Raw genomic sequence first — 20,970 nt, 5'->3', positions numbered from 1 at the left:
GAATTCCAGACAGGAAACAATCAGGGCCAGCTAACACCTCCCAACAAAAAATTCACTCAGGGAGGAAACAGCCAGGCTTTAAAGCTGCAAGGCCATTACATCCTAATCATTTTTCCTAATTGCAGCATTCATACTTGCCTCCAACAAACAAAAAAAACCAATCAGAAATATTGTATATTCACAACCTTTAGGAAATAATATCCCCTGATGGCGCAGCGTGTTAAAGCGCTCAGCTGCTGAACTTCTGGACTGAAAGGCCACAGGCTTGAACTGGGGGAGCGGAGAGAGCCCCCACTGTTAGCTCCAGCTTCTGCCAACCCAGAAGTTCAAAAACATGCAAATGTGAGTGCATCAATAGGTACTGCTCCGGCGGGAAGGTAACGCCGCTCCATGTAGTCATCCCACATGACCTTGGAGGAGTCTACGGACAACGCCGGCTCTTCGGCTTAGAAATGGAGATGAGCACCAACCTCTAGAGTAAGACACGACTGGACTTAATGTCTGGGGAAAACCTTGACCCTTGACCTTAACTACCACCAATTCCTCAATACTTTATTTCCCATACCACCATACTTCGCCACAGCAACGCGTGGCCGGGCACAGCTAGTGCAATATAAAATCAACAACAATCAATAATAAGCAATTAGTAAAACATAAATACAGTAGAGTCTCACTTATCCAAGGTAAATGGGCCGGCAGAAGCTTGGATAAGCGAATATCTTGGATAATAAGGAGGGATTAAGGAAAAGCCTATTAAACATCAAATTAGGTTATGATTTTACAAATTAAGCGCCAAAACATCATGTTATACAACAAATTTGACAGAAAAAGTAGTTCAATACGCAGTAATGTTATGTTGTAATTACTGTATTTACGAATTTAGCACCAAAATATCACGATATATTGAAAACATTGACTACAAAAATGGCTTGGATTATCCAGAGGCTTGGATAAGTGAGACTCTACTGTAGAATCCTACAGTTGGAAGAGACCTCGTGGGCCATCCAGTCCAACCCCATTCTGCCAAGAAGCAGGAAAATCGCATTCAAAGCACCCCCGACAGATGGCCATCCAGCCTCTGCTTAAAGGCCTCCAAAGAAGGAGCCTCCACCACACTCTGCGGCAGAGAGTTCCACTGCTGAACAGCTCTCACAGTGACGAAGTTCTTCCTAATGTCAGGTGGAATCTCCCTTCCTGCAGTTTGAAGCCATTGTTCCGCATCCTAGTCTGCAGGGCAGCAGAAAACAAGCTTGCTCCCTCCTCCCTATGACTTCCCGTCACATATTTATACATGGCTGTCATGTCTCCTCTCAGCCTGCTCTTCTGCTGGCTAAACATGCCCAGCTCTTTAAGCCGCTCCTCATAGGGCTTGTGCTCCAGACCCTTGATCATTTTACTCGCCCTCCTCCTGTTGCCACCCAATGCTTTGAGGCAACAGCGGGAATCAGGCACCATTTCAACTGCAATGACTCAATGCTGCGGAATCCTGGGAGTCGTAGTTTCACCAGGGCCCTGCAAAGAGTGATACTGTCTCGCCAGACTAGTTTCCAGGCGCCCATTGTATTGAGCCACGGGATGGAAATAGATGTCAAACGGGATCCATTCTGGCCTGTGGAGTCAGCCTCAATCAGCGGTCGGCTTCCCAAGGGACTTTCCTCCCAGTTTGAAGGCCTTCTTTGCCCCTCAAGCGCCATTTCGTTCTTCTCAGTCTCAGTTTGGGAAGAGAGCTGCCTCCCGACTTCGGCCCCTTTGAGGCCGATCCTCAAAGAATCTCAGGCCTGAAGTTTCCGTCAGAAAATATCGCAAAGGGATCGTGTTCACAGCAATCTGGAATCTGTTTATGGTGAAGTGTCAATACTGTCTTAACTTTAAACTATTATTATTATTTGAGTCAAGCTCTGAACCTTGCTGCCACAATCGGAAATGTTCCCTATCATTATTTCATTGTTAACAATGGGATCTCCTCTCAGGAGTCACACTTTTGCCTGTTTAAACCTCCTTGGGGTGTTTTTTGTTTTGTCTTTTGTGGTCTTTCAGTTCAGTTTTCTCAGAAACTCGGCTCAAAAGCAAGGTTTAAATCGGCCTTCTTGAACTATGCCTCCTCCAGATTTGTGGGACTATGACTCCCATCACCCAAGAGGACATGCTCGGTAAGGACGATGGGCACTGTAATCTGACACATCAGACGTTATGACACTGTGCATGGAATGGAGGTCAGTGTCTATTGATGGGAAAACTGAATGCCTAATTAGTATGTGATGCATCACGAGGATATCATCAAGACAAACTCCCAGGATATGAATACAGGCAACCTTCAAAGAGTTCTTGGGATTGTGTTTGTTTCTATTTTAGGGTGCTTCCAGACAGCACCAAATCACGGGTTTTACCTCAGGGGCAAAAAACAAAACAAAAAAGGGACCTGAGAAAAGGTCCATATACAGTTCAGTTGGTCCCAGGATTTCTTCTCCAATGTCCAGACTTGCTGCTTTGTCCTGGGTTTTTGAAGCCCAAAAATTGGCCGCCAAGGGATGTCCGCTGGAAATTTAGACTTTTTTTAAAAACTTAAAATGCGCAGATGCGAATATGCAAGTCGTTGTACAAGTTCTGTTCTTGAGTAATACATTTCTGTTCTTCATTGTTTTTATCGTGAAAAGATGCAGGACGTTGACTAGAGGGCGAAAACTTTGTCCTGGCCAGAGAAACTTCACCCTCCACACGTTTAATGAAGTTTCTAGGACTGGAGTTGTTGTATGTTTTCCGGGCTGTATGGCCATGTTCTAGAAGCATTCTCTCCTGACATTTTGCCCACATCTATGGCAGTCATCCTCAGAGGTTTTGAGGTATGGAGAAACTCAGCAAGGAAGATTTATATATATCTGTGGAAAGTCCAGGGTGAGGGAAGAACCTTTGTCAGTTGGAGGCCAGCATGAATGTTGCTGTTAATCACCCTAATTTGCATTGAATGGCTTCATCTACTGGCTACTTTCTGCCTGGGTGCATCCTTTGTTAGCTGCCCCTAGTTCCCATGTCTCAGAGCAGGGGTCCCCAAACTTTTTAAACAGGGAGCTAGTTCACGATCCTTCGGACCATTGGAGGGCTGGACTATAGTTGGCCACCGAGCAATAACAATAATAATAATAATAATAATAATAATAATAATAATAATAATAATAATAAAAAATAACAACAATAATAATAATAAAAAGAGGGTTGGAAGAAACCCTTTGGGCCACTGAGTCCAATCCCTTTCTTCCTTTGTGCACCGAAAGCACCCCTGACAGATGTCCACTCAGCCTCAATGTTAATAATAATAAAAAAGAGGGTTGGAAAAGACCCCTTGGGCCATTGAGTCCAATCCCTTTCTGCCTTTGTGCACCGAAAGCACAAGCAAAGCACCCCTGACAGATGTCCACCCAGTCTCAATGTTAATAATAATATGTTCGACTTGTGATTTTGTGATATGAAATCCAGCATATCTATCTTGTTTGCTGTGTCATAATAAAATAATAATGATGATGGTTGTAAGAGAAGAAGAGACCCCTTGGGTCATTTAGCCCAACCCCCTTCTGCCCTTTTGCCGTGGGGGCCGGATAAATGGCTTCGATGGGCCGCATTCGGCCCCCGGGCCTTAGTTTGGGGACCCCTGTCTCAGAGTGTTGCTTCTTATTTACTGTTCTGATTTTTGAGTTTTTTTTAATACTGGTAGCCAGATTTTGTTCATTTTCATGGTTTCCTCCTTTCTGTTGAAGTTGTCCACATGCTTGTGAATTTCAATGGCTTCTCTGTGTAGTCTGACATGATAGTTTATGGAATAGGATCATGACTTTCCAAGTCAGGAGTACACAATCGAACAGGAACACACACTTTCAAGCCAGGAATAGGACTTTATTATCACTTTTTAGAGGCTGCATGGCCATCTGTGCAGACAGCTTTGGTTGTGTCCTTGTGCCTGGGAACTACAAGGGCAATGTTCCTGGGTTATGCATGTGTGTTCCTCATTGCTTTTATCCTAAAGACACAGGGAAAGTGGATTACAGGGCAAAAACTTTGTCCTGGCAAGATAAACATTGTCATCCACCCAAATGGGCAATTTGGAATTCCCTGAACAGACTGAGAAGCGGAGTGGGCAGATCAAAAGACAACCTGGTAAGATGGCACTACCTGGAGGAATCTTCCACCTTGTGTGACTGTGGAGCTGAACAAACAACTCCTCATATGTGTGCTTGCCCACAATGCCCTACCTCATGCACGGAGGAGGAGTTGTTTAAAGCTACAGACAATGCGATTGCTGTTGTCCACTTTTGGTCCAAAACGACTTAGCTGTTTGTGATTCCTTTATTTTATCACTTTTAAACTTATTTATTATGCAATGCTTTGGACACGAAATAAATAAAACGAAGTTTCTAGGACGCAAGCAAAATTTATGGAATAGGATCACGACTTTCCAAATCAGGACTACACAATCAAACAGGAAGACACACTTTCGTGCCAGGAACAGAACTTTATTATGACTTTTTAGAGGCTGCGTGGCCACCCGTGCAGACAGGTTTGGTAGTGGACTTGCGCCTGGGAACTACAGGGCGATGTTCCTGGGTTATGCATGTCTGTTCCTGATCGCTTTTATCCTAAAGGCATGGGGAAAGTGGATTACAGGGCAAAAACTTTGTCCTGGCAAGAGAAACATCGCCACCCACCCACTGTGGCACACAAAGTTTGGGTCTCATGGCCCCTGAGTCCACCCTTCAGAGCAGAAGAGCAGAAAAGGAAGATGCATGGGGCCACTCTTCCTTGCTTCCATCCTGCTGGGGGCCCCTCCCTTCCAGGAGCATCTCCAGGCTGCGGGTTGTTTTCCTTTGAAAAGGTTCCGTTCTTGCCATGGAGACCGAGGGTTCTGAGAAGCCTCAAGTCAGTTGGCGCTGGCATTGCCTTCCTGAGCACCAAGATGGGCAGAGAGCACTCCAGACAGCTCCCACTGAGGCCAGCCGGGAGCGATGCCTCTGCGCCAGAAGTCCCTCCGCGTGCCCCCCGATGGACGGCCCTGGATTCGTGGTTCAGGGTAAGGACCGCACCCCCCTCCCGCTCCCTTTGGGGCCCCGGGGCCAGCTCTGTTCTGGCACTGAGGGCCCCCTTAATTGCTTCCCTCTGCAGAAGGTCAGGACGAGGCGCTCGCTTCGCCGCGTGAGCCCCGAAAACGTAGCTGTTCCTGTGGATCCTCCAAGGTAAGCCCTGGCCCCCCGTTCCCTTCGGGGTCCCCCCACCCTAAGGGAAGGGAAGGTAAAGGTTTCCCCTGACGTTAGGTCCAGTCATGACCGACTCTGAGGGTTGGTGCTCATCTCCATTTCTCAGCCGAAGAGCCAGCGTTGTCCGTAGACACCTCCAAGGTTATGTGGCCGGCATGACTTCATGGAGTGCCGTTACCTTCCCGCCGGAGCAGTACCTATTGATCTACTCACATTTGCATGTTTTCGAACTGCTAGGTTGGCAGAAGCTGGAGCTAACAGCGGGCGCTCACTCCGCTCCCCGGATTCGAACCTGGGACCTTTCGGTCTGCAAGTTCAGCAGCTCAGTGCTTTAACATACTGAGCCACCGGAGGCTCCATCTTCTATATATATAAAAGAGCGATGGAATCAGGGCACCGGACAAAACAACAAAACTACAGGCTCCCCAACCTCAAAATTTGACAACACAACCCATCATCCACGGCTCTAGGTTGATACAACAAAAAGAAAAGAAAAATGAAGTCCTAATTAGAGGGAAAGGAATAATTGTTTTTATCCAATAGCTGCCAGTTAGAGGGCTAAGCTCCACCCACTTGGTCTCCTAGCAACCCACTCAGCCCAGGGCCTCAGTTTCGCTGTTTAGATTAAATTAGCAATGGTCAGAACATTATAGACTCATCTCTAGTTGCTTGAGAGTTTGTATTAATGCTATGACAGTTGACTCTCATTTAACCGACACCCGAGGGGAAGTGGTTGATGCCGGATAACTGAGAGTTGTCTCTGGTTGCTTGAGAGTTTGTATTAATGCTATGACAGTTGACTCTCATTTAACCAGCACCCGTGGGGAGTGGTCGATGCCAGATAGCTGAGAGTCATCTCTGGTTGCTTGAGAGTTTGTATTAATGCTGACAGTTGACTCTCATTTAACCGGCACCCGTGGGGAGTGGTCGATGCCAGATAACTGAGAGTCGTCTCTGGTTGCTTGAGAGTTTGTATTAATGCTATGACAGTTGACTCTCATTTAACCGGCACCTGTGGGGAGTGGTCGATGCCAGATAACTGAGAGTTGTCTCTGGTTGCTTGAGAGTTTGTATTAATGCTATGACAGTTGACTCTCATTTAACTGACACCCGAGGGGAGTTGTTGATGCCGGATAACTGCGAGTCTTTGGTTGCTTAAGAGTTTGTATTAATGCTATGACAGTTGACTCTCATTTAACCGGCACCCGTGGGGAGTGGTCGATGCCAGACAACAGAGTCGTCTCTGGTTGCTTGAGAGTTTGTATTAATGCTGACAGTCGACTCTCATTTAACCGGCACCCTTGGGGAGTGGTCAATGCCGGATAACTGAGAGTTGTCTCTGGTTGCTTGAGAGTTTGTATTAATGCTATGCCTCATAGTATGCCATCACATGGACTAGACATTAATACTGAAATGCAGCCATTGAAAGCAAAGACCAATGCAGTTCAAACTGAATTATATGGTCAGCATAGACCCATGTAAAGCAGTCCAAGGCCGTTCAAACCGCATTATATAATAATAATAATAATAATAATAATAATAATAATAATAATAATAAGGCAGTGTAGACCCATATAACACAACCCAATGAAATGCAGTGCAAGAGCCAACACGGCCAACTTGGTATAGTAGCGGGGTCTGGAGGTGGTTGAATTTGCTATCCAGGAGTTGTACTTCACCCGTATCCAGAGAGCACTGAAGATAGATCTGGACCAAACTTGGCACACAGACTCAACATGCCCAACTGTGAATATTGGGGAAGTTTTGGGGGAAATGACCCAAAATTTTTGGGAATTTGTAGTCCGCCCACATCCTTCATATTATTACTAAATATCATTGCTATTGATTACAGCAGCCTGGGGGAGGCGCCTTCCACTCAGCCCTGTCTTCTGCTGGTCCTTCTTCAACTCCCTGGACAGGAAGGGAGGGGGTTCAATCAGGGCCACCTAGCACCTCCAAACAAAGGATTCCCCAGGGAGGAGGCAGCCAGGCTTTGAAGCTGCAAGGCCATTACATGCTAATCAAGGTGACTAATAACACCAGGTATACCTGCCACACCGAGACTATTCAGTGTATTCTAGCTCACCAAACTTGGATTACAATAGGAAGAAAACAGCTACACTTTGCAGCTGCAAGGCTATTCACTGCTAATTCACCTGGCCAACAAACAAATCCAAAAAGTCACAGCAACGCAACACGTGCACGTGGCCGGGCACAGCTAGTTGACTACGAAAAGGCAAATTCCTCCCACCTCAAAATCCCCACCTGCCAAAATTTGCATATCCCTGCTCCCTCCCAGGGGCCCCTCCCTCCTCTCACTCCCCAACCAATCACCTCCCACATGCAAATTCCTGCCACCTCAAAATCCCCACCTGCCAAAATTTGCATATCCCTGCTCCCTCCCAGGGGCCCCTCCCTCCTCTCACTCCCCAACCAATCACCTCCCACATGCAAATTCCTGCCACCTCACAATTCCCAACTGCCAAAATTTGCATATCCCTGCTCCCTCCCAGGGGCCCCTCCCTCCTCTCACTCCCCAACCAATCACCTCCCACATGCAAATTCCTGCCACCTCACAATTCCCACCTGCCAAAATTTGCATATCCCTGCTCCCTCCCAGGGGCCCCTCCCTCCTCTCACTCCCCAACCAATCACCTCCCACATGCAAATTCCTGCCACCTCACAATCCCCAACTGCCAAAATTTGCATATCCCTGCTCCCTCCCAGGGGCCCCTCCCTCCTCTCACTCCCCAACCAATCACCTCCCACATGCAAATTCCTGCCACCTCACAATTCCCACCTGCCAAAATTTGCATATCCCTGCTCCCTCCCAGGGGCCCCTCCCTCCTCTCACTCCCCAAGCAATCACCTCCCACATGCAAATTCCTGCCACCTCACAATCCCCAACTGCCAAAATTTGCATATCCCTGCTCCCTCCCAGGGGCCCCTCCCTCCTCTCACTCCCCAACCAATCACCTCCCACATGCAAATTCCTGCCACCTCACAATCCCCAACTGCCAAAATTTGCATATCCCTGCTCCCTCCCAGGGGCCCCTCCCTCCTCTCACTCCCCAACCAATCACCTCCCACATGCAAATTCCTGCCACCTCACAATCCCCAACTGCCAAAATTTGCATATCCCTGCTCCCTCCCAGGGGCCCCTCCCTCCTCTCACTCCCCAACCAATCACCTCCCACATGCAAATTCCTGCCACCTCACAATTCCCACCTGCCAAAATTTGCATATCCCTGCTCCCTCCCAGGGGCCCCTCCCTCCTCTCACTCCCCAACCAATCACCTCCCACATGCAAATTCCTGCCACCTCACAATCCCCAACTGCCAAAATTTGCATATCCCTGCTCCCTCCCAGGGGCCCCTTCCTCCTCTCACTCCCCAACCAATCACCTCCCACATGCAAATTCCTGCCACCTCACAATCCCCACCTGCCAAAATTTGCATATCCCTGCTCCCTCCCAGGGGCCCCTCCCTCCTCTCACTCCCCAGCCAATCACCTCCCACATGCAAATTCCCCCCTACCTCACAATACTCACCTGTCAAAATTAAAGCACTGAGCTGCTGAAGTTGCATACTGAAAGGTCCCAGGTTCAAATCCGGTGGGAAGGTAACAGCGTTCCATGCAGTCATGCCGGCCACATGACCTTGGAGGTGTCTACAGACAACGCCAGCTCTTCAGCTTAGAAATGGAGATGAGCACCAACCCCAGAGTCAGACATGACTGGACTTAACGTCAGGGGAAACCTTTACCTTTACCTAGTCAATGTTTATGTAGTCAATGTTTTCAATACATTGCAATGTTTTGGTGCTAAATTCGTAAATACAGTAATTACTACATAATGTTACCGTGTATTGAACTGCTTTTTCTGTCGATTTGTTGTAAAACATGATGTTTTGGTGCTTAATTTGTAAAATCATAACGTAATTTGACGTTTAAAAGGCTTTTCCTTAATCTCTCCTTATTATCCAACATTTTTGCTTATCCAACCTTCTGCCAGCCCATTTATGTTGGATAAGTGATATAAGGAATGCAATTTTACCACACCATTGCATATAATGTGACATGAGCATCCACAGATTTTGGAATCCATGGAGAGAGCTGTAACCAGTCAACAGTTGATACTGAGGGGGGCTCACTGGATATCAATAAAGCTGTACGTTGGTATTAATAATATATACAGGGAGAGGACAGGAATAAACAGTTTTGTGTGTTGGCAGCATCATACAACACATATGGAAAAAAATTATAAAAAGTATCAAAATGTTTCAACTGACTGTAAAATTGTGAGGCATGAACCATGTCTTGTACAATGGTGCCTTATGTTCTTGGGGCTCATTCCAGTGGTGGATATGATCAGGGACAAAAAGGTTGCTCCAAAAATATCATATTCGATTTATGGCAAGTCTCCTTGAAACTCCCTCCTCAACTCTCTTTGGACTTTACCTTTTCACACTTCCAGTCACATTTTAAAATTATTTTCCTTTGTTCAAAACGTAAATCTGAGGCTGGATCTATACTGCCCTATATTCCAGGATCTAATTCCAGATTTTCTTCTTATCCCAGATTATATGGCAGTAGGGACTCATATAATCCAGTTTAAATCAAATATGGAATCAGATCATGGGATATAGGGCAGTGTAGATTCACCATGAGGCCCCTTCCACACTGCTCCTATATCCCAGGATCTGATAGCAGATTATCTCCTTTGAACTGGATTATATGAGTCCACACTACCAGATAATCTGGAATAAAAAGATAATCTGGGATCAGATCCTGGAATAAAGGCCAGTATAGATCCAGCCTGAGATCCCTTCCACACTGCCCTGTATCCCAAGATCTGATCCCAGATTATCTACTCTGAACTGGATTATATGAATCTAAACTGCCAGATAATCTGGGATAAGAAGATAATCTAGGATCAGATCCTGGGAATTAGGGCATAGATTCAGCCTGGGGCCCCTTCCACACTGCTGCTATATCCTAAGATCTTGATTCCAGATTATCTGCTTTAAACTGGAGTATATGAGTCTACACTGCCAGGTAATCCAGGATAAAATAATCTGGGATCAGATCCTGGGATATAGGGGCAGTGTAGTTCCAGCCTGAGGCCCCTTCCACACTGTCCCTATATCCCAGGATCTTAAACCAGATTATCTTCTTATCCCAGATTATGTGGCAGTGGAGACTCATATAATCCAGTTTATATCAGATAATCTGGAATCAGATCCTGGAACATAAGGCAACGTAGAAGGGACTTGATTTCCATTATTAATTCCAATGGGTTTAACATGGGGGGGGGGGAAACAAACCTCAATTAAAGTACAGTAGAGTCTCACTTATCCAACACTCGCTTATCCAACATTCTGGATTATCCAACGCATTTTTGTAGTCAATGTTTTCAATAAATCGTGATATTTTGGTGCTAAGTTCGTAAACACAGTAATTACTACATAGCATTATTTCGTATTGAACTACTTTTTCTGTCAAATGATGTTTTGGTGCTTAATCTGTAAAATCATAACCTAATTTGATGTTTAATAGGCTTTTCTTTAATCCCTCCTTATTATCCAACATATCCGATTATCCAACGTTCTGCCAGCCCATTTATGTTGGATAAGTAAGACTCTACTGTATCTGTTTTTAAGTGTGTATACCTTTTTTGGGACACCCTGGTTAGAGCACGTTCAGATGGAAAGTGGGGCTCTTAATACATGAGGATTAAAGACATAATAATCTATCCACGCTGACATTTCTATGCAGTTTCAAACCAGTATTGTAAGAGGGAAAATGCAGAAAATCCTGGAACAAATTGGAAGCCTGGAAGGGGAGGGATTTGCACCAATTGCAGAGCCTTGATCATTTAAGAAGGTTGCTGGAGTTTTCAGGAGTTTGTAGGAAGCTGTATGTAAAGGATAATCTTAGATTGGGAGGAGGGGAGGGGACTTGATCTCTCCTCCATGCAATTGGGATAGAGGGTTCCCGATTCTCCCCGTTTCTCTGATATATATATATATATATATACACACATACACGCACACACCGTATATACTCGAGTATAGGCCGGGTTTTTCAGCCCTTTTTTAGGACTGCAAAAGCCCCCCTCGGCTTATATTTGAGTTAGGGTCCTGGCCAGCTTATATTCGGGTTGGCTTATACTCGAGAATATATGGTACATTTATTATTTTACTCTATTATTGTTGTATTTATTATTTTACTCTATTATTGTTGCATTTATTATTTTACCCTATTATTGTTACATTTATTTTGCTCTATTATTGTTGTTACTATTACATTTATTTTAATCTAGTTTTTATTATGATTAATACATTTATTTTTTCACTCTGATCTTCTTATTACTATTACATTTATTATTTTACTGCATTTATTATTTTACTGCATTTATTATTTCACTATTATTATTAAAAGTATACATAAGCGCATTTACTTTGAAGAAGATGAGAATAATGATTTAATCAGAGTTAGATTAAATTAGAGCTTTATGTAAATATTCAAAAACATTTAACCTACGGATGCCTCAATTAATGTAATTTTATTGGTATCTATTTTTATTTTTGAAATTTACCACTCTCGGCTTATACTGGAGTCAATGTTTTCCCAGTTTTTTGTGGTAAAATTAGGTGCCTCGGCTTACATTTGGGTCGGCTTATACTCAAGTATATACTGGTGTATATGTGTATATATATATATATACTAGCTGTGCCCGGCCACGCGTTGCTGTGGCAAAGTGGTGGTGGTATTGGGTAAAAATTGTTGTGTAATTTTTATTTGACGTTATTTGTATTTTTTAATTAATTTTATTGTAAGTTATCTTTTTATTTATTATATTTTATTATTTTCTTGTATAATTTTTAGTTATTTTTTTGTTATTATGGTATTTTATTGTATTAATTTTTTAGTGTTTTTAATTATTTTTTAGTGTTTTTTATTATTTTTTATTGGGTTGCTAGGAGACCAAGTTGGAGGAGCTTAGCCTTCTAACTGGCAGCAATTGGATAAAAGCAATTATTCCTCTCTCTCTAATTAGGACTTTATTTTTCTTTTCTTTTTGTTGTATCAACCTAGAGCCGTGGATGATGGGTTGTGTCGTCAAATTTTGAGGTTGGGGGGGGCTGTAGTTTTGTTGTTTTGTGGGTCGCCGTGATGCCATCACTCTTTTATATATATAGATATATATACACACACACACACACACACACACACACACTAGGTTGGGAACCCAGCGATGCCCGGGTTATTTGAAAAAGGCATGATTTGTTTTTGATTGTCAGGTATTCTCAGTTTGGAGTGGGTGAACTACAGTTCCCAGAATCGTAGGTCAATTCTCCCCAAACCCTCCCAGTATTCAAAGTTGGCCATTTTGGGTCTATGTACCGAGTGTGGTCCAGATCTGTCGTTGGCTGGTCATCGCCTGGCTGCAGTGCTCTCTGGATGGGGGTGAACTGCTACAACTCCCAGATTCCAGGGGCAATTGTCCCAAAACATCTGTCAGTATCCATCACAGGTTATGTTGAGTCTGTGTGCCAAGTTTGATCCAGATCCGTCATTGGCTGGGTTCAGTGCTCTTTGGATGCATGTCAACTACAACTCCCAAAATCAAGGCCCATTCCCACAAACCCCTGCAGTATGTTCAGTTGGTCATGAGACTTCTCTGTGCAAAGTTTAGTTCCGATCCATTGTCGGTGGGGGTCACTGTTTCTCTGGATGCAGGTGAACTATAACTCCCTTTTCCCCAAACTTAAGTAATATGCTCTTTTGGTTATGGGGGCTCTGTGTGCCAAATTTGGTCCTGGTCCATCATCGGAGGGGTTTGAAGTGCTCATTAATTGCAGGTGAACTATAAATCCCAGTACCTACTACTCCCAAATGTCCAGGCCAATTCCCCTCCAAACCGATCAGTATTCAAATCTGGGCATATCAGGTATGCATGGCAATTTTGGCCCTAAGTTTTTCTCATGAGTTTTTCTTGAGCATTTTCAAGTTTTTTTCAAGCTGTTCTGAGTCCCTTTCAGGTTAGAAATATACCGTGTTTCCCCGAAAATAAGACAGTGTCTTATATTAATTTTTGCTCCCAAAGATGCTCTAGGTCTTATTTTCAGGGGATGTCTTATTTTTCCATGAAGAAGAATTCACATTTATTGTTGAACAAAAAAAAAGAACATTTATTATATACTGTACAGTAGTTGTCATCACAAACCAGCATAACCAGACAAACTGTGAATCCTATCAAGAATTTCTTGTTATTACCATTATTTCCATGTACAACACTCTATGGTATGTACATTTACCAATCCTGCATGCTCTGGTGTTCTGTTTGGCAGGCATGCTTCCAAACAAAACCTTTGCTAGGTCTTACTTTCAGGGGAGGCCTTATATTTAGCAATTCAGCAAAACTTCTACTAGGTCTTATTTTCTGGGGATGTCTTATTTTAGGGGAAACAGGGTATGTAGTAAATCAATAAATAATACATTTTCTTGTCCCCTTCCAGTCCTCCGGAGACACAAGGAACGCGCGCGGAGGCGCCCTCTCCCCGGTCGCTGATAATTGAAGTGAGGCCAGCGTCCAAGGTAAGGAAGGAGGCCTCTCCCTCCCACGAACCTTTGAGAAATAGTTAAAAACAAGATAGGTTTTGTAGGCTTATTCTTAAGCTGAATTTGTTTTTAAGATGGAACAGTTTAAAGTGTAACTCCAGAGAGAGAGAGAGTGCTAGCGCTTTCATAGAATCATAGAATCATAGAGTTGGAAGAGACCTCATGGGCCATCCAGTCCAACCCCCTGCCAAGAAACAGGAAATCACATTCAAAACACCCCTGACAGATGGCCATCCAGCCTCTGCTTAAAAGTCTCCAAAGAAGGAGCCTCCACCACAGTCTGAGGCAGAGAGTTTCACTGCCGAACAGCTCTTTGGATAGCATAGCTGGATGGCCATCTGTCGGGGGTGCTTTAAATGCAATTTCCTGCTTCTTGGCAGGGGGTTGGACTGGATGGTCCATGAGATATCTTCCAACTCTATGATTCTATGATTCTAAGCAGTTGACAAAGTGGAGCTTTGGGCAAGTTGGTGTAGTGTGTGCATTCATTCAGTCAGCTGTTGACTTATTATGACTATTATGGGGCCGGGCTATGGCGCAGCTGGCTAGTAACCAGCTGCTATAAATCACTACTGACCGAGAGGTCATGAGTTCGAAGCCCGGGTCGGGTTAAGCCTCCGACCATTAATAGCCCTGGCTTGCTGTTGACCTATGCAGCCCCGAAAGACAGTTGCACCTGTCAATTAGGGAAATTTAGGGACGCTTTATGCGGGAGGCTAATTTACAACACCATAAAACTGCCAGCAAAACACGAGGAAAGGAATGCGGAAGTACAGCCACTACTGGACGGTGAAGCAACAGCTCCCCCTGTGGCCGGAATCGTGAAGCTGGAAAAATGTTAAAAATGCCTCTGAGTCTGTCTAATGTATGTTGTTTGTCTGTTGGCATTGAATGTTTGCCATATATGTGTTCATTGTAATCCGCCCTGAGTCCCCTTCGGGGTGAGAAGGGCGGAATATAAATACTGTAAATAAATAAATAATAAATATTAATTTCATAGGATTTTTTAAGATAAGGCATACTTGGAGGTGTTTTTACCAGTTCCTACTCTGAAATCTAGTGTACAACACTTGATATTTATTGTTTGCTCCCAATCAACGTACTAACCTGGGCTGACCCTGCTTAGTTTTCAAGATCAAGCACAAGCTGGTACCTTTAATATATTTAGGTAGGGACCACTTTTTTATGGACTAATTTCATATCTGATGAAAGCTCTGCACTTGATATTCACGAAGCATTAGTGACATCTATTTATATTCCGCTTTTCTCCCACAAAGGGACCCAAAGCGGCTTCCAGCTTGTTATAATGCAATTAAATGCAAAATAAAACCAACAACAATCAACAACAAATGCAGTATAAAACCCACAACAATCAATAATAAGCAATTAGTAAAACATAAATAGAATTCTACAGTTGGAAGAGACCTTGTAGGCCATCCAGTCCAATCCCATTCGGCCAAGAAGCAGGAAAATCGCATTCAAAGCCCTCCAGCCCCTGCTTAAAAGCCTCCAAAGTAGAAGCCTTCATCACACTCCAGGGCAGAGAGTTCCGCTGCTGAACAGCTCTCACAGTGAGGAAGTTCTTTCTAATGTTCAGGTGGAATCCCCTTTCCTGCAGTTTGAAGCCATTGTTCCGCATCCTAGTCTGCAGGGCAGCAGAAAACAAGCTTGCTCCCTCCTCCCTATGATTTCTCCTCACATATTTATACATGGCTATCATGTCTCCTCTCAGCCCTCTCTTCTGCAGGCTAAACATGCCCAGCTCTTTAAGCCGCTCCTCATAGGGCTTTTTCTCCAGACCCTTGATCATTTTACTTGCCCTCTGGACACTTTCCATTTTGTTAACATTTCTCTTCAATTGTGGTGCTCAGAATTGGACACAGTATTCCTTGGTTTGACCAAGGCAGAATGGAGTAGAATAGCATGACTTCCCTGGAATATCAGAATAGCATGACTTCCCTGGATCTAGATACTCCTATTGATACAGGCCAAAATCCCATTGGATTTTTAAAGCACTGCCACAGTGTTGGCTCATGTTTAACTTGTCCACGAGGGCTCCAAGATCCATTTTGTAACAACTGGTACTTGCTCTTATAATCAGGGCCGGTTGGACATATGAGGCTGCTGAAGCGGCGGCCTCGGGCGCTGGCCGCTAGGGGCGCTGTCGAAGCGTCGACAGCAGCCCATAGCGCCACAGCAGAGATTGCCCAATTCTCCCTTCGTTCCTGGACGCGGCCGCAGCTCGCCCTGGCGACCTGCGGCCGCGTCCAGGAAGGGAGAATTGGGCGATCTCTGCTGTGTGCACGCACACAGCAGAGATCGCCCAAACCTCCCTTCGTTCCTGGACGTGGCCGCAGCTCGCCCTGGCGACCTGCGGCCGCGTCCAGGAAGGGAGAATTGGGCGATCTCTGCTGTGTGCACGCCCATATGGACATATGAGGCTGCTGAAGCGGCGGCCTCGGGCGCTGGCCGCTAGGGGCGCTGTCGAGGCGTCGACAGCAGCCCATAGCGCCACAGCAGAGATTGCCCAATTCTCCCTTCGTTCCTGGACGCGGCCGCAGGTCGCCAGGGCGAGCTGCGGCCGCGTCCAGGAACGAAGGGAGAATTGGGCAATCTCTGCTGTGGCGCTATGGGCTGCTGTCGACGCCTCGACAGCGCCCCTAGCGGCCAGCGCCCGAGACACTAATAGCCGAAACACTTGAAGGGCCAAAGTTTTCCCACACGTGGTGTTGATCTTCAAGTCTTCAAATCTTAGTTCAAGGAAACAAGTCTAGCTGTTTTATACTTTCAGTTTTCCCATCTGTGAAATGGTAATGTGGTCCTCATAAAGGTCGCAAGATAAGCTTCTCACTAAAGGTGATTTGTAGTGTTCCACTCAGCGCCCTCCCAGGCTCCCACAAAACTCCCACTGGCTCCCACAAAACCTCCTAATCCTGGCTCTAAGAATTACAAAAAAATTAAAACCAGGACAGTAAATAAAGAATAACAATTTGAAAACAGGTGAATTGCAGACAGGAAACAATCAGGGCCAGCTAACTCCTCCCAACAAAATATTCCACCAAGCAGGAATCAGCCAGGGTTCAAAGCTACAAGAAAAGTCCACAACAGTCCCATATACAGTAGCGTCTCACTTATCCAACATAAACTGGCCGGCAGAACGTTGGATAAGTGAATATATTGGATAATAAGGAGGGATTAAGGAAAAGCCTATTACACATCAAATTAGGTTATAATTTTACAAATTAAGCACCAAAATATCATGCTTTACAACAAATGGATAGAAAAAGCATTTCAGTACACGATAATGTTATGTAATAATACTGTATTTACGAATTTAGCACCAAAATATTACGATTTATTGAAAACATTGACTACAAAAATGCGTTGGATAATCCAGAATGTTGGATAAGCGAGTGTTGGATAAGTGAGACTCTACTGTAATTGATTCCACTATCACACAGAATAAAAACATTATTCCTAATACAGTAGAGTCTCACTTATCCAACATAAACGGGCCGGCAGAATGTTGGATAAGCGAATATGTTGGATAATAAGGACGCATTAAGGAAAAGCCTATTAAACATCAAATTAGGTTATGATTTTACAAATGAAGCACCAAAACATCATGTTAGACAACAAATTTGGCAAAAAAAGTAGTTCAATACGCAGTAATACTATGTAGTAATTACTGTATTTATGAATTTTGCACCAAAATATCACGATATATTGAAAACATTGACTACAAAAATGCGTTGGATAATCCAGAACGTTGGATAAGCGAGTGTTGGATAAGTGAGACTCTACTGTATTTAGGTGCTTCATTTCCTAGTTTTAGGTTAGATTAGGTCATTGTGCCTTCAAGCCATTCCTAACCATGCCATCCCCTCCATCAAACTGGTGTCCCATTTTATTTTATTTTATTCTAACTGATCTTATTTTTATCTGATTTATATGTTAACTGAGATTTTATGATTTACTGTATTGTTTTGGTTAAGGTAACTGTTTTGTATAACTGCTGATTTTATTGTGTTTGCATTGCAATGTGTTTTAACTGATTTATTGTTTTGTATTTTGGGCTTCTGACCCATGTAGCCTCCCAGAGTCCCTGCCGGGAGATGGTGGCAGGGTAGAAAAATAAAGTTACTTACTAACTTATGGTAATCCAATCACAGGAGTTGCTTGGCAAGACTTGTTCAAAGAGAGGATGCTGCTGCTTTCCTCTGAGGCTGAGAAAGTGTGACTTACCCAAGGTCACCTAATGTATAAGTATCATCGATGGAGTGTACCTACAGGGAATACATATGAGTGGCTATAAAACACTTGTATACTTCGTCAATGATACTTATACATTAAATTTATTTACTTGAAGAACTTGCTACAGTGGAAAATTAGCTATTTTAGGTTTTCTGTACCTTTGTAAATTACCACCTGAGGAAGACTACACAGTCAAAACTGGTCGTGGATGGTTATAAACTTTGGATTTATTTAAAATTTTGGATTCAAAAAGGATTTACAAACTTGGACATATAGGTTTGAATGCACAGTCTTCTATGTGGAACATGAACTTTGTATCACTGGACTCACAAACCTTGAGTATAAGAGCTAGGCTTTCTATGAACATGTGTATTTGTAACACATTGATGACTGTATATCCTCGAGTATAAGCCGATCCGAATATAAGCCGAGGCACCTATTTTTACCACAAAAAAACTGGGAAAACATTGACTCCAGTATAAGCCGATAGTGGTAAATTTCAGAAATAAAAACAGATACCAATAAAATTACATTAATTGAAGCATCAGTAGGTTAAATGTTTTTGAATATTTACATAAAGCTCTAATTTAAGATAAGATTGTCCAACTCTGATTAAATCATTTTTCTCATCTTCTTCAATGTAAATGTGCTTATGTATCCTTTTAATAATAATAGAGTAAAATAATACATGTCATAATAATAATAAATAATAATACAGGAAAATAATACATGTTGTAATAGAGTAAAATAATAAATATAATAATAATAAGATCAGAGTGAAATAATAACTGTATTAATAATAATAAAAATAGAGTAAAATAAATGTAATAGTAGTAACAATAATAGAGAAAAATAATAAATGTAATAATACCAATAATAATAGAGAAAAATAATAAATGTACCATATATTCCCGAGTATAAGCTGACCCAAATATAAGCCAACCAGGACCCTCACCCGAGTATAAGCCGAGGGGGGCTTTTTCAGTCCTAAAAAAGGGCTGAAAAACTAGGCTTATACTCGAGTATATACAGTATATTGGTTTTAACTGTCATATTTGTTTTGTTTTGGGCTTGGCACCATGTTAGCCGCCCCAAGTCCCTTTGGGGAGATGGTGGCAGGATAGAAAAATAAATTATTATTATTATTATTATTATTATTATTATTATTATTATTATATTCTTCCCTTCTCACCTCGAAGGGGACTCAGGGTGGAGCACAACATATATATAGCAAACATTCAATGCCAGAACATAAAATAAACCATAAAAATACATAAAGACAAAAATAAGTTATCTTCACATTAAAACCATTATTTAAAACCATGCTTTTAACTAATAGTGTTTTTTTATATCCAATGTGTTCCCTGCTTGGGTTTTAATAATGCTGTACTTACTTGGTTTTATCTTGTTTTTAATTATGTTGGTGCTAATCCATGAAATATGTAGTATTTGAAGGGCATATCCTGACATTGATATTTGCAGCATTTTAATGTTTTAATGATTTATATAGGGTTTTAATGGCATGTTTTATATTGTATTTGATGGTCTGGCTTTTGTGTATTTGTTTGTTTGTCTTGCATGCGAAAGACCTATGGTCTAAGCATTAAATACATTTGGTATTTGGTATAGCAAATATTCAATGCCAGAACATAAAATAAACCATAAAAATACATAAACACTAAAATCAGTTATCTTTACATTAAAACCATTATTTAAAACCCGGAAGATCTTAATCTCCGCAATGGTTCATAGAGGGAGATGCATTCAGACAAAATACTGCAGAATGATTGAAGCAGAAATCAATATAATGTTAAATCTACAAATAGCAATAGTTAATAGAAATGTACTACTTGCAAGGATAACAGGAGTGAAGAATATAAAAAAAGAAAAATTGGTTGACAAATTCATAGCATGTGCGCAAATTATTTTAGTGAGGGATTGGAAAGGTAAAACAAAATAGACACTGATGAATTGGTATAAGTATATAAATAATATGTTAAATGTGAAAATAACAAATTGCAAATGGAACAATATAAATAAAATTGAAAAGGTTACAATCATTAAGAGGACGTGGGAACCAGTTAGGAATTATTTAGAAAATATGCTAAGATGTGGAGTGGAAAAAATTGGACCGAAATCGATATTTATTTATTTATTTATTTGCCCCATTTATACCCCACCTTTCTCACCCCGAAGGGGACTCAAATGTATTTCAAATGTAACTTCTGTAGTTTACTGTATAAATTGCATGTATAAGGAGGGGAGGGTGGGAGTGGGATAAAACAATAAAATAACAATAAAAAAGACTAAAGGGTGGGCCTTGGACTATTATTTGAATTTGCATGATTTTAATTGATGTTTTAATTGTTTCAATTTTAATTGTACAGTAGAGTCTCACTTATCCAACATAAACGGGCCGGCAGAACGTTGGATAAGCGAATATGTTGGATAATAAGAAGAGATTAAGGAAAAGCCTATTAAACATCAAATTAGGTTATGATTTTACAAATTAAGCACCAAAACATCATGTTATACAACAAATTTGACAGAAAAAGTAGTTCAATACACAGTAATGTTATGCTGTATTTACTGTATTTACGAATTTAGCACCAAAATATCACGATATATTGAAAACATTGACTACAAAAATGCGTTGGATAATCCAGAACGTTGGATAAGCTAGTGTTGGATAAGTGAGACTCTACTGTAATTGTTTATTTTGGAATTGTGTGTTGTTAACATCGAATTGTTGCCTGTTGAGTCCTTTTCAGGGTGAGAAGGGCAGGGTACAAATATGGGAAATAAATAGAAGGAGCCCCAAGGGCCATCCAGCCCAACCCCTTCTGCCAGA

The 20,970-nt window shown here is 42.5% G+C and overlaps 1 protein-coding gene across 6 annotated transcripts in view; it reads left to right on the top strand.

The window, feature by feature from the left end:
• Positions 1-20,970, top strand: part of LOC103280078 (uncharacterized) — a 57,973-nt gene that overhangs the window by 26,629 nt on the left and 10,374 nt on the right. For 2 of the 6 annotated variants that reach the window (XM_062981969.1, XM_062981967.1), the window contains exons 1-3: positions 939-5,056; positions 5,149-5,219; positions 13,763-13,841. The exons of 2 other annotated variants lie outside the window; for them this stretch is intronic. In XM_062981969.1, the coding sequence (XP_062838039.1) occupies positions 4,601-5,056; positions 5,149-5,219; positions 13,763-13,841 (606 nt within the window). In that variant the 5' untranslated portion in view covers positions 939-4,600. Of the gene's footprint in view, positions 1-938; positions 5,057-5,148; positions 5,220-13,762; positions 13,842-20,970 lie in introns of those variants that run through there. 2 more of the 6 variants (XM_062981970.1, XM_062981968.1) reach the window with 2 other exon arrangements.

The sequence above is a fragment of the Anolis carolinensis genome, chromosome 5 (assembly GCF_035594765.1).
Source record: "Anolis carolinensis isolate JA03-04 chromosome 5, rAnoCar3.1.pri, whole genome shotgun sequence".
NCBI classification, from domain to species: Eukaryota; Metazoa; Chordata; class Lepidosauria; order Squamata; family Dactyloidae; genus Anolis; species Anolis carolinensis.
Note: the sequence above shows the minus strand (reverse complement) of the source record. Positions and strands in the feature narration are given on the sequence as shown.